The sequence below is a fragment of the Boleophthalmus pectinirostris genome, unplaced genomic scaffold (assembly GCF_026225935.1).
Source record: "Boleophthalmus pectinirostris isolate CB_2022bp ecotype Guang Dong unplaced genomic scaffold, ASM2622593v1 HiC_scaffold_4, whole genome shotgun sequence".
Taxonomy (NCBI): Eukaryota; Metazoa; Chordata; class Actinopteri; order Gobiiformes; family Gobiidae; genus Boleophthalmus; species Boleophthalmus pectinirostris.
In genome coordinates this window covers 1,961,880-1,976,552 of record NW_026571353.1, presented here as the reverse complement: position 1 = coordinate 1,976,552, position 14,673 = coordinate 1,961,880, and the positions used below count along the sequence as shown (strand labels likewise).

Sequence of the window (14,673 nt, the reverse complement as noted above, 5' to 3'; positions counted from 1 at the left end):
GGAAGAAACTGTCCCTGAGTCTGTTGGTCCTTGCTGGAATTGACCTGAAGCTCCTGTCAGAAGGCAACAAGTTGAACAGGTGGAATTAAATATGTGCATGTTTAACATGTTAGAATGAGCCGTCAGTCTTTTTTCACGCTAAGATCCTCAAAACACTAAATATTCAATATTGGCTTTATCAAGGTAGATTTTCAAAAAAACTTCCAATAAAAAGTTCATTTTTCATTGATGCAAGGACATTTGGGCCAATTCTCCTGGAAGCCTGAGGGCTAAGAAAAATTTGTCTGAGGGCCGCATTTGGCCCACGGGCCATAGTTTGGACATGCCTGGTTTAATGCCATACTGTGCAACATTCCAGACAAAGAAATAAGATCTCCATAGAGAAAAGCATTTGACCAACATTCCATTAGAAAAGTTACACAATGCATCTTTAATTAGGCTATAAAAGTGGAACAATGCAGAACAATAGAAATGAAACAATGCTCTACACAAGTCGGGAAACTCTTGTTTGTCTCTATGTTTTCTAATCCTGTGTTATTCCATCTGACGCGCTTACATAAAGAGCTCGTATGATCACATATTTTACAAATAGTGTAGTAGTTAGATTAGTGGGCATGGTGCCCACACACACCCACACAAACCTTTACCTTTACCGCACACAGCCTCTTCCTCCAAGGAAGTGGACGGGAAAAAAAAAAAAAAAAAAAGTACAGATGATAGCGCTCGGCTGTGTATAAAAAGGCATGCTGCTGCTTCAGCAGGTATCCAACTCTGAACCTTCTGCAAGACGACAGCAAAGGTGAGAGCACCACTTCCACCATTATATTATACAGGATTTTTATGTCAGAAACTTTTTTAATGAGATGTACTTTAATTGCAAAACATTTTAATAATAATAAATTACCTTTATTTATATACACTTTCAATACATTTTAAACATTTATGTACATTTTAGCTGTTTTATTTATTTATGTATTTTTCAATAAAAATTCAACAAATAAAATCCATTGATATGAAGTTCAAGTTCATGTGGATTGAATTTAGGATTCCCTTAAAGCTTCAGTCTGTCACTTTTTAGCTCCAACACAGACTACAGTAAATTTCATTGTTTTTAGTATTATTTTATTTTATATTATTTTTTTATTGCATAAAGAAACAGGTGTCATTACTTGAGCAGACTTGCATCTCCACAAACCTGACTCTTGTTTGTGTGAAGGAGAGCCTTCACCTGCTCGTCTCCATGGAGGTGTTGTTATCTTGGCTATAATTCCACACACAAATATATTCATGTCCATGGAGAATGTTCTGAAGTATGGTTTAGAAAGTTCCATAGTGATGCTTTAAATGTAACTGTTGTCTGTGTGATCTTCCTCTCACATTCTAACGCTCACTGTTCATGTTCTTGTGCAGATGAGAGTGTGTGTGAGCGTGCTGGCCCTGGCAGTGCTGCTGTGTGTGCAGTGGCAGGTGCAGGCAGGTGAGTCCACACTTTCTCCACTATAAACACTAACTGTAGGTTCTCCAGTGTTCTGCAGGAGGACATGGTCCACGTCCATCTATGAGCAATTCAGTTTTTGAGAGAAATATCCAAACAGTAAATCCACAATTTAACATTTGATGTCAGAAAGTGACTTTTCAAATTTGCCAAATGAAAGATTGTCTTAAAAGATAATTTGCTCTGACGGAGAAGAATCTCCAGGTTTAGAGTGATGTAGACCGGCCGAGTCAGGACACTCTGTAAACTGAGTCTATAAACACTGTGGGTACTTGCCTACCTTTATTTGAGCATATTTTTTTAATGAAATTGTACTTTTATAGTAGCATACTTTTACGTCTACTTGAATAATATTTATATTGAACTAACAGTACTCTTACTTGAGAATAAGTTGTGGTTCCTCTTGACAAAAGTGTTCCATTTGATTCAGTTTGAGTCATGTTTGAGTGTCGTGCAGATGTTGTGCTGGTCTGTGCTTCTCTCTCCTGATGGTGTCACTGGTGTGTTCCAGATCTGAGCCGAGCTGAGATCCAGAGAGCTGTGAGAGCGGCCAAAGTCAGTGTGGACTCAGCCTACGAGTACTCCAGGAGGGAGTGAGTACTACTCTGTTATACTTGACTTTTTACAGTGTTTATTTGTACTATTGACTCCGTCACACTTTGCACAGTGAAGTCATATTTAACTGCATTTACAGTCTCTAGAAGTCAGACATGTTCTTTTTATTCTAACTTGATACATATTTTTACTCTGTAGTGACTAATAAGGTCTGCTGATATTCTGTGCATGGATTCTGTCTAGAACATGCTCTGAGGAGAAACGTTTGTCAAAGCAAAACTGTATCAGCCATTTTGCTGCCCACCTAAAAGAGCAGATGTGCAGCGCCCCCTAGCTGTTGTCACCAGACTTTATCTTTGACATTTCCCTCTTGTGGCCTTTTGGTTACCCCAGCCACAAGGCTTCATATAAACCCCACCCTGACCCCCGCTCCTCCCTGTGCCCCGCTGCAGGAGCCTGTCTCGGGTGAGGAGGAACTTGGCGTCTCCTGCAGATCGCCTGAGGCTCATGAAGAGCCCGGTGGGACAGACCCGAGAGGCAGCGAGGTGTGCAGACTACATGAACATCGCCCTGAACTACCTCCAGAACCCAGAATTACATCACATCAGACGCAGACGCGACACCTCCAACAGCACCAGTGAGTGATAATGAATAATATCTATATATCTATATATATATCTATCTATCTATCTATCTATCTATCTATATCTATATATATATATATATATATATATATATATATATATATATATATATATATATATATATATATATATATATATATATGAACTTATTACAAGTTGGTGAGACCTGAGCTGTGGTCACATCATGCAGCAGACCTTGGTTTCAGGGGCTGTTTTTAAAATGCAGTGTCCAGTCAGATGTTCAGTTCAGAGCTCTTCTTCTGCTGTGCCCTGTACCTGTCACTAACCTCCTCCTCCTCTTCCTCCTCTTCCTCCTCTTCCTCTTCACCCTCAGACTTGACAGACAACGACATGGCCGCGGTGGCAGCAGAGAGCGGCTGTGCCCGCCTCACTGCAGAACCCTCCTGTTCCAGTGTGCCCAACCTGTACAAGTACCGCACTGCCAACTCTGTGTGCAACAACCTGTGAGTACAGCGCCCCCTGCTGAACCAGCACCATCATCTATACAGTCAGCACAGTCGCTTACACTGTATCATTTTGTCTTAGATATGTTCGGTTAAGTTAGGGATAACTTTGTTTTTATTCATACATTTAAAAAAAACAAAACTAAAAAACAAACAAACAAACAAACAAAAAAATGCAACTGAAACTTCATTTGTTTGAATTACTGTGATGGAGTTGTGATGAATTTATACTAAAACTAGTATTGAAACTCAATACAATTTTTTTTGCAGGTATCAATACAAAAAAGTCACACTGACATGACAGAAATGAACCTTTCCTGAATGTGTTTAGAATGATGTAGAACTGAATCAGAACAAGTGTCAGAGCACATAGACTAGTACACACACATGGACCACACACATGAACTTACTGCACCACTGACCATTACACACATATAAGACACATGGGAATAGAAAAGAAAGTACTTTGATTTAATGTGGAAAATGATTCTATTGTCTAAAAAAAAAGTGTCTTTATTGGAATCAGTACTGAATACTGATTTTGAAATGTTAGTATTGTGTGACATGGTTTTATAATTATTTGTTTCTTTTTATTTATATATTTATGCCATATCTATATTCTGAAGTGAAAGGCTCATTTCCAGTTAATCTGCAGTGTACACATACAGAAGTGTGATTTGTCCTGTGGCAGGGGCGAGCCTGTCTGCAGAGCCCAGGCTCAGTACAGTGAGTCTAACAGAGGTGTTTGTCTGCAGGAAGCACCCGCTGTGGGGAGCATCCAACACCCCCTTCCGGCGCCTCCTGGCGGCAGAGTACCAGGACGGAATATCTCTGCCCAAGGGCTGGGACCCCGATGTCAAGATCAACCAGCACACCCTTCCACTGGTACACTTCTCTGCCTTCCCCCAGTCTTATTGGAATCTTTAGAAAAAACTGAATGAATCATGTGGAGGTGAAGAGTGAGTGTGGCCCATTGTAATGAGTGAGTGAAAATATTAGGTTTGGGTCTGTTATGTTCTAGAAGTTCATTTTAAATACATATTTATTGGCTTTTACAAAGGGTCTGATCAAGTGGTAACAGAGGGAAACAGGGGCAGATTTTTGACATTCAAATGTCTCTTATTCAGAAACTAGAGGGACTATTGAAATAAGTAAAGTATCAGAATGTAGGAAAGAGTTACACTCCAACAGGATCAAGTTAAACCTGTGATATTCTTTCAAGTTGTTGACAAAAAATGTAAAAACTCATGTCGGTAACGGAGGGAATGAAATATGCAGCACTTTTTGGGCAATAAATCCAAACAGTGATAACTCTTGGTTCTCACTTCCATATCCTTAACAAACTGGTTTGAATATTTACTTCATATAGTTTTCTACCATATGGTACAAGATTAGGTTGAAAAACCTCTTACTTTTTGACTCATGAGATTTTTTTTATTAAGAAAGGTCATGGTAACAGAGGGAAAACTGTAAAAGGTAGAAGGTGCATGATTTTACATCATTTGTTGCTTTTTTCTTCCAAATACTTTAATATTACTTCAAAATGAAAGGAAACTATTTCTATAAATATGTCAGTCCTTCCAAGCAAATTTTTATCATTTTAAAGACTTTTTTTTTTTGAAAAATCCTGTACCTTCATCAACAGTTCAAAGATGGAATAACACAAGATATGATGAAATACATTTATTGACATGATTTGCAGGTCTTTGAAATTTGGGAAATAATGTTTGTTCCATGTTTCATACATGGTCTGTTTAAAACATATGGAACTTTAGAACCAAAAATGGTACAGAAAAAAGGTCAACAGTTTCATAAACTAGAGTACATATGTATCTGTTCAATACATTTTTATATCAGATGCATTAACTTGAATTTTTGGCCTTGATGTTTACTTCTGCTTGACCGGGCCCAAAGGCAAAGTAAAATAGAATTGAAAATGGAGTTTCTTAGTAGATGCTCTTGTGCCCTCTAGTGGCCATTGTGGGTCAAAACAGCTCATGGAGATTTGGAGTGAAAACTGTTTTTTTGAATAGGCAAAGTGTTTTTTCTTGCAAATGTTACCTGTCAGCTGTAAAACTCTAATCAACCATTATTTAAAATACATTTACCTATTCGTTACGAAGCCACAGTATGTAACTTTTTAGTGAAAAATTGACTAAAATAAATATTTTTATTGCACTGAAAAATGTAGAAAAATCTTTGTTACTGTGAGCGGGCTTGCTTCTCCACAAACATGACTCTTCTTTGACCTGGAGGAGGACCTCGTTAGAAATGCTCTTCCTTTGGCTATAATCTTCCACAGTATGATTTAAAACATGTCTATCTCCATGAAGAATGTTTCAAAGTAGCTTTATTTCCCTGCAGGTGACTTACTGCCTCTAGAAAGTTACATACTGTAGCTTTAATGCAGTGATTCTTGCGCTGCACCTGTCGACTTCTTTGGTATTGCTCATTCTGATGATGTTATTTTGGTGGTGCAGGTGAGAAACGTGTCCAACCACATCCTGAGCACGGGGAACACAGTGGACGATGACCCTCTCTTCTCCATGATGGTGACCTTCTTTGGTCAGTGGACTGACCATGACCTGACCCTGACCCCTCACTCTCCGGTCATCAGCTCCTTCAACTCCACTGAGACCTGTGAGAAGACGTGTGAGCGTTCTTTACCCTGCTTCCCCATAGAGGTACCACTCTCCATCTGTGTGCAAGAAGATAGATCCAACAGGAGCTTATGCAGATACAGTCAGGTCCTCACCTGAAACAATCCACTCTGGTGGTTTTCAGATCAGAGAATGTCCCAGATAGGGTGATGCATTTCAGCTGCCTATACCACTCGCTTTTCATAGCTTTTTTGTCCAGTCAGACTAGTTAAAGCAGGGATCTCCAACCTTTTGCATCCGGTGAGCTCCTTTACAAAATGAAAATGCCGGAGAGCTACTCACTTTAGCAGTCGCAAGAAATTGTTTCGATACAAAAGAGCAAGACTTAAATGTACAGTTAGATGCCTATAGATCATTAAACCATTATCCATTTATTAGTGCATAAAGTTCAAAGTAACACATTTACAGTATAATATGTATAATTCAGAATTCCTTTGGCAAGCAACTTGTAAGAGAGCAGAGAGCTGCTGACAGTTACTAGTCTACAGGCTGGAGATCCCTGAGTCTGAAGATTTAAACTATGTGGAACCAAGTGCCTGTAAATATTCATTGTTATATAACAGTTGTCATGTCTGTGGATCAACATGAGAGAATGGATGAAGTGGGCGGGGCTAACAGATACATGTTCCTCATTTTGGTCATTTTAATGCAAACTAGGTCAATTAGCAGCTTTGTGTGTCCTAGTTTCAGTGGTCACTGCAATTTCTACTACATGACATCACTCATAACTGGAGTTTGAAGTGTGGATACCTGTTAGACCAATCACACTGTGTATCTGACCCCCAGACCCTGCCCCACCAGACCCCGCCCCTCCTCCCCCACACTCTCCCCTTTAGTCCTCCAGACCCCGCCCCCTCCTCCCCCACACTCTCCCCTTTAGTCCTCCAGACCCCGCCCTCCTCCCCACACTCTCCCCTTTAGTCCTCCAGACCCCGCCCCTCCTCCCCCACACTCTCCCCTTTAGTCCTCCAGACCCCGCCCCTCCTCCCCCACACTCTCCCCTTTAGTCCTCCAGACCCCGCCCCTCCTCCCCCACACTCTCCCCTTTAGTCCTCCAGGTTCTGCTCAGTTGAGCTGTTCTGTTTGAAATGTGGTTGTGGGTGGAGTTAAGTTTATGTATAACCCTGCCCCCTGTGCCCAGGTGCCCAGTGGAGACCCGCGGCTGCCCCAGGGCGGGTGCATGCCGTTCATCCGCTCGTCGCCGGTGTGTACGGGCAGTGCGGTCAGGGAGCAGATGAATGCCCTGACCGCCTTCGTGGACTTGGGGCAGGTGTACGGGTCAGACCAGACCCAGGCCCGGGCTCTCCGGAATCTCTCCTCAGATGAGGGCCTCTTGAGGGTCAACCAGCAGTACGATGACAACGGGCGCGAGCTCCTGCCCTTCAGCACCATGGACATAAACATGTGTGCCACCAGGGCGAAGATCACCAACGACTCCAACGCACAGGAGGTGCCCTGCTTCAAGGCGGGTGAGTTGGACGGAGTATTCTAATGCTCTTCTGATCAGTCTAATATGATCATGACGTTTAGCTCATATCCTCTGGGTATGGAGGGACATTTTGGATCTTTAAAGGCACCCTTACCAGATTTTTACTGTCTTAAAAATGTGAAAAACAGAACTAGCTCATTTTAAACAGTGTTTCCAAAGTTCCTCACTTACCTTAGACATTCTGAGCATCCTAATTATTCACAAGTTTGTTGAGTTTTTGTCACTTTTACAGTAACAAGAACTTGCTGCTTACACACACTTCCTGACTACTGACAGTAAAATGCCTTATAATTAGATGCAGAAATGCTCAGTAGACTTATTTTGCCCTCAAAAGTGGCATATACAATATATGTGCACTGGGGAATTATTTACTCGAAAAATATTGTGTGCAGAACCTTTGAAGAAACACTATTTTCGGTCTATGCTCTAATGTCATTTCCTCATCACAAACACACCTGCAGTTGTGTTTTGTTCATTTACACTGGTTTAACACACAAACCCTGCACATTTAGACTTCACTCAAACAGAAAACACTGTTCCACTTTGTGATGTCATGTTAAAGCACAGGAAATCCTCTACTGTGTTTTTAAACTCCATACAAGTTCCCCAGTATCATTTGGATAATTTCACAAAGAGATTGCCAAAGTTTACTGAACTAAAAGTTAAAGGAGCTGTTCACTTGAAACCTACTGGCTCATGACATCACATGGAGCTTTGGAGATGCAGACAGACTAATAAGAAAGAGTTACTCAAACATGTGTGAATGAAACAAAACACAACTCCAGGTCTGTTTGTGAGGAAGTAACAACAGTCTAACATTAAAGTTAACAAGAGTCCATGTAGTGTGAGACAAGAGCTTTAAAGTTGTTGTCATTGTGCAGGTGACGGGCGTGTGGATGAGAACATCGCTCTGACAGCGCTGCACACGCTCTTTTTGAGGGAGCACAATCGCCTGGCCCGCAGGCTGGCACTGCTCAACCCTCACTGGGGTGGGGAGAGACTGTACCAAGAGGCCCGCAAGATCCAGGGGGCTGTTTCACAGGTACACACACACACACACACACACACACACACACACACACACACACACACACACACACACACACACACGCACACACACGCACACACACGCACACACGCACACGCACACACACGCACACACACACAAAATAGAGCAGTGTCTCAGGCTAACTCTGGCCCTCCCTCTGCCCGTTCCTTCAGGTGATCACGTACAGGGACTACCTGCGGCACATCGTGGGCCCTGATGTGATGGCCAGCCGTCTGTCCTTGTACCCAGGCTACGACGACAGGGTGGATCCCAGTATCTCCAACATGTTCGCCACCGCTGCCTACCGCTTCGCGCACCTCATGATCAAGCCGACCATCTCCCGCTTCAACGAGCAGTACCAGGAGCACCCCATCTACAGGAGCCCCCTGCTGCACAAAGCCTTCTTCGTCCCCTGGAGGATGGTCTTTGAAGGTACAGCCCTCACTACTGAGTATTATGGGATTTTGAGAAACGGGGCACTATGTGCGTCTGCCACCTGCTGATGCTGGAACTTAGTCTGGAATGTTCCACAGTGTGGTTATTATCTAAGTGCATTCAGTCCATGAATTTAAGGATGATGAACAGTTGCCTTAGCAACGGGCAATTCCAGATATTATGTTTTGAACAGTCACCTGTCCATAAACTGACACTGTACATCAGGAGGCTGAGCCCATGAACAGGCATGCTATTGCCCAAATACTATTGAAGGATTCATTGTCTCCATGGAGATAGATAAGTTTAATGCCATGCAAAGGAACATTCAAGGCAATACAATATCATCTCTATGGAGACAAGCAGGTGTTAGACCCTCTACCAGAAAATGTACATGATGTACCTTTAAGGCTTAAAACGCTTCATGATTTCATACAAATATATTCACGGGCTTCAGACTAACACTTCCTCCTGATCTGAGACTTTGTGAGGACCTTTCCTCTTTCAAAGAGACAATATTTGATTTAAATTGTTTCAGGACAGCAGCCAGCTCCAAACCCCCGAATATCCAGTTTGTTTGTGACCCCTAGTGGCCAGTGTGGCTCCCTGCATGTGCCCAGTCTGTTGAAAAGCTAGAGACACTTGAATGTGCTGAAGCGGGGCATGTTTTATGTCATCATGTTTATGCACAGTTTTTCTTTAGAAGGGCACATGAGGACTCTTTACTATTCACTAGACAAGATTTTCATTTAAAAATGGTTAATTGTCCCCAGATGAAACCCTTGGATAGTCTGTTTTTTAAATCTCCACACATACATCAGCTCATCTTCTCTATGTGCAGACTGTGCTGCTCATTACTGTGTTGAAAGTGCACATATACATAAACAGTATACTAGTATAAAAATGTATAAATGTGCACATATGTGACCCTGTCCCTGTGTGCTGGTGCCCCCTGCAGGTGGAGTGGACCCCCTCCTGCGTGGCATGGTGGGCACTCAGGCCAAACTCAACACACAGAATCACATGATGCCCGACGAGCTCCGCGAGAAGCTCTTCAAGTTCACCGAGGCTGTAGCACTGGACCTGGGCTCTCTGAACATGCAGCGGGGACGGGACCACGGCCTTCCAGGTACTGCCCCACACGAGCACCCCCCACACAAGCACCCCCCACACGGGTATCCCCCACACGAGCACCCCCCACACGGGTACTCTCACTTAGGTTTAAAATAGAACTAAGCCCGGACTAAACATGGTCTAAACAAGAACAAAAATCACGACGAGGGACTACATATATTAAAACTTTACAGGACTAAACTTGGTCTAAACCTTGGACTAAACAAATTCTAAACCGAGATTAAACCAGACCTAAACAAAGTGGACTATACTAAGACAAAACCATGTTAGAAATAGGACTAAACCAGGCCTGCGAGGGGTAAACCTGGGGTAAATCATCATTGATCTAGTACCAAACCAAGTCTGACATGAGACTATAGGACTTGACCAGGACTGTAGAACCAAACCAGGTCTAAAACAGGACTAAAGCAGGTCTAAAAATACTCTTGAGACGGTATAGAAACCAGAACCTGTGCTCAAGCCTCATTAGCTACGTCATCAGTCAAAAAAGTAAACTGGTCATGTAAACCAGCCATGTTCTCACTGTGCGCTCCGTCCTCCAGGCTACAACGCGTGGAGGGGCTTCTGCGGCCTGTCCCAGCCCAAGACGGTGGCAGAGCTGGGGCAGGTGCTGGGGAACAATAACCTGGCGCAGAAGCTGATGGACCTGTACGGGACCCCAGACAACATCGACCCGTGGCTGGCAGGCATGTCCGAGCCCCTGGTCCCCGGGGGCAGGGTGGGCCCGATGTTCGCCTGCCTCATCGCCGATCAGTTCCAGAGGATACGCCAGGGGGACAGGTACCACTGCAGGGGTGTGGGGGGTTTAAGGGAGGGACATGAGTCAAGGGTCAAAATACTGAACCAATATCATAGACTTAGACAAACTTCATTGATTCACAGGGAAATGATTTGGACACAGGAGCTCACACATCACAATATAATCTAATACTAAAGACAAAAATGTAAATGGTGATAATAAATTCAAATAAGAAGCAAACATAGAAAGATTGTATAAATGTAGATGTACAAGTGAAAGTAAAGTATAGAACACTGCAATACAAATATAACTCAGCTCTACATAAGAGGTCATGAGGAGAAGTAATGATTGACTGGACACAGGGTTTTCTTTTCTCTATCGATGTGTTTGTTATAATGAAGCTAAAATGACCCTTTCATTTCATTTCTTTATTTGTTTGAGCCAGGTACAACAAAATTCAAAAACAGCAACAAAAATAGTGATATGTACATGAACATATTTGGGACCTGGTGCTCAAAAGGAGGAGGATGAAGTTTAAAAAACTTATGGAGTCCCTACCCCAATTGTTTTACATAATCATGTTTTTCACTTTTTTTTTTTTTCACCCTTGTGCCATTGTGCTGTGTGCAGACTGTGGTGGGAGAATGAAGGTGTGTTCACCGAGAGACAGAGACGGGCCCTCCGTGACGTGTCCCTGGCCCGGATCATCTGTGACAACACCGGCATCACAGAGGTCCCCCGGGAGCCCTTCCAGTACCGGCCCCGAGGGACCGGCTACGACTCCTGTAGCGACATCCCGGAGCTGGACCTGTCTCCCTGGGAGGAGAACCAATGTGAGTCCCTCTACACCCCCTAACCCCACCCCCTCTGAAGCTGTGTCAGGGACAATGGGACTAACAGTGTCTTCTGTCTGTGTTTGCAGTGCGAGGACCCCCGGGACCTCCAGGACCTCCAGGTAAACTCACTAGTGTTGTCATGTTTTATCCACATAACATCCAAAACATATCCGGAGTTTAACACGCAAACCCTGCAGATTTTGAGTTCTTCTCTCAAACAAAAAAACACTTGTGATGTCATGTGGTGATACAGGAAGTGCTCCAATGTGTTTTTAAACTCCACACACCTTCACTAGAATCATTTAGATTATTTCAGACCTGGACTTGCCAAGCTGTACTGAATTAAATGTAAAAGGAGCTGTTCACTTGAAAACTACTGCTTCATGACATCACAAGGTGGAACAGAACATTATAACATTGATTAAAGCTCAGAAGAGACATTTTGTGTAAAATAGGGACTTCAAACTAAAATAAATCAAACCTGAGAAAAATAGTCCTGACTTGAGTTCAACCATTTGGACAGTTTTGGTCAGTTCTGTTGATCAGTGTGTTGATCATCAGTGAGGAACTCTCTAGAACAGAACTCTACTCTACTTCAACGTTTCTTCACACTTGCTTCTTTGATTGGTGTAAAACTATAATGTATATATATTTTTTATGTTTATTAACGACATCACAATCACAGTAGACAAGCCAGATGCATTGCTTTGAGTGTTTTAGCACAAGTGTTAGTTTTCAACACCTGTCCATATAAAAATATAAACTACACACATAAAAACAGAGAATACAAGACACATAAATTACATACACAGAAAATATATACAGTACATTTTCAATGGATGCATTTTTAATTGGAAACATACAATAATTTTAATTTCCTTTTAAATTTGTTGTTATTGGTTTCCAATTTTAAATGAGCTGGTAAAACGTTCCACAGAGTGGCCCCTTTAAAAGAGAACGAGGACTGACCAAGAGTCGTCCTGTACCGAGGAACAACACAATCACCACGAGTAGCGCCTCTTGTGTTCGCTCTGTGTGAACATTTTATGATCCTGGCAAATTCTGAGTGCAGTGGTGTATCTCAGTTAAGACACTTAAAACAGAATTTAAGATTATTAAAATTGGTAACATTTTCAAAGTTAAAAGGTTGATGTTTCTTTATAATGTCACAGTGGTGCTGGTGTTTGGGCTTTTTGTCAAGGATCTTAAGGGTCAGTTTGTATAATGAACAAAGCGGTTTCAATGTAGTTGAGGAGCCTGGGACCATGAGGTGATACAATAAGATCGATAAGAGATCATTGCCTTCATGAATAGTTTAGAGGTGTGGAGCGATAGATCTTTACGTATGAAACGAAAGCAACTGAGACTAGTTTTAATCTTCTTCGCCAAGTATTTTGTGTGACCGATAAATATGAAATTTAATCTAGAATGAGGCCAAGGTATTTAACTTCACTGGTATTATCCCAGCAGAATAAGTCAAAATTAGAGAATCATCAAAAACGGCCATACACATTTAAATGTCCTTTAAGTTATGGTACTGTAAGTTAAAAAGAAAGGAAATTGCTATGATGTTTAACATGTCTGTTTTCCTCCAGGACCCCCAGGACCCCCTAGCGGAACCCCTAATGTGGCCTTCTCCGCTCGCCTGGGCAACAACTTCCCCGCAGAGCACAAAGCCATCGTGTTCCAAGACGTGCTGTACAACCACCCGGGGCACTACAACCAGAAGCGCGGCCGCTTCGAGTGCAAAGTCGCCGGAGTCTATGAGTTCCACATGACTCTGGTCATCAAGGACGCCTCTGTGGGCGTAGACATGATGCTCAACGGGAACCGCCTCCTGCACTCCTACAACACACACCACGGCGGCTCTATCATGGCCAGCGGCACCACCATCACCCGCCTGAAGAGGGGCGATGAAGTCTACCTCGTCATCAGTGAAGGCAGCAACAGCATCCTGAAGGACAGCCAGTTCACCGGACACCTGCTGTTCGAGAACAAGAACGAGCTCTGAAGCGGCACCGGACCAGGACAGGACCAGGACAAACTCAGGACAAAATAAGAATAAAATCTAAATAAAATCAAGACAAAATCAGAAAAAAGCCAAACAAAAGGAGAACAAAATCTAGACAGAATAAAATCTAAATAAAATTAGAACAAAATTAGAACTAAATTTGGACAAAAACAGGACTTCACCACGACCAAACCTGAATAAATCCAAGTAATAAAACCCAAACTGGAAAACAAAACAAAACTAAACCAAGACTGTAAAAGGTCTGGTTTGAAACCGAAGTGTGTTGTGCTCTACAATACTGTGTATTACTCTATGCACAACACAGTGAATGTGTTCAGGATTTATAGTATATTTATAGAGTATAAAGTTTATACAGAAACACAGAAGCATTAGTACATTTTAAAGAGCCACACTCAAAATGAGATGAAAATAATGAAGTATAGTATTTAAGTATTTTACATTGTTTAAACAAGAAGAACATTTTAGTGACTTTTCTATGAATTATGCTGAATGATTCTTTTAATGTGCTAAATTTCAAGCGATGAAGCCGCAGCAGACTTGAAGCTGTAAATCTGGGAGAATGAAGAGGTTCGTTAGTTATAATATGTAAATGAATCAGTCTTTTTTTCTTGAATAAATAAAACAGTATTAATATTAATTAAATGATGCAATGAATGTCTTTCTTTAATTGTCACTGCACACGGCACCAATCAGTCTGATAAACACAAACAAATAAACACACAAACAGCTGTAGCTCCTTTCAAGAGTCCATATTAGACTATTTTATAATCTCTGTTCTAATGTCGTTTCCTCATCACACAGTGTTGGGAAGGTGACTTTTAAAATGTATTCCCCTACAGATTACAGATTACGCACTCCGCAATGTAGTTTGTAATTTAATCCATTAAATTACTTAAAGTGAGTAACGTAATCTGAATACTTTGGATTACTTGATATTGTCCTGCTTTTTAAAACTACATCCTGCAAATTCTTGTTTGTTCTCTTCAAATTGTCTCCATGAATAAGCAACTGTTCACTGTAGAGAAGCAAATACAGGATCTGAACATAAGATGTTTAGTCCTGGTTTTAGTTCCTAGTTTAGTCCTGGTTTTAGTCCTAGTTTAGTCCTGGTTTATTCCTGGTTTTAGTCCTAGTTTAGTCCTGGT

At 42.0% G+C, this 14,673-nt stretch overlaps 1 protein-coding gene across 1 annotated transcript; it reads left to right on the top strand.

Annotated features, from left to right (window-relative positions):
* Positions 1-690: 690 nt before the first annotated feature.
* LOC110172518 (eosinophil peroxidase-like) lies at positions 691-14,170 on the top strand. The gene is made up of 15 exons (XM_055162010.1): positions 691-799; positions 1,411-1,477; positions 2,007-2,088; positions 2,503-2,687; positions 3,029-3,158; positions 3,914-4,043; positions 5,639-5,842; positions 6,960-7,287; positions 8,189-8,349; positions 8,529-8,787; positions 9,746-9,916; positions 10,464-10,701; positions 11,291-11,493; positions 11,583-11,615; positions 13,092-14,170. The coding sequence occupies exons 2-15, from the start codon at positions 1,411-1,413 to the stop codon at positions 13,505-13,507; spliced, it is 2,607 nt and encodes an 868-aa protein (XP_055017985.1). The 5' UTR covers positions 691-799; the 3' UTR covers positions 13,508-14,170.
* Positions 14,171-14,673: the final 503 nt, after the last annotated feature.

Excerpts from the sequence above, each read along its gene's own strand:
- LOC110172518 (XM_055162010.1), top strand. The coding sequence starts at position 1,411 with ATGAGAGTGTGTGTGAGCGTGCTGGCCCTGGCAGTGCTGCTGTGTGTG. Across the intron at positions 2,089-2,502 it reads TACGAGTACTCCAGGAGGGA|GAGCCTGTCTCGGGTGAGGA; the intron begins GTGAGTACTACT and ends GCCCCGCTGCAG. Across the intron at positions 3,159-3,913 it reads AACTCTGTGTGCAACAACCT|GAAGCACCCGCTGTGGGGAG; the intron begins GTGAGTACAGCG and ends GTTTGTCTGCAG.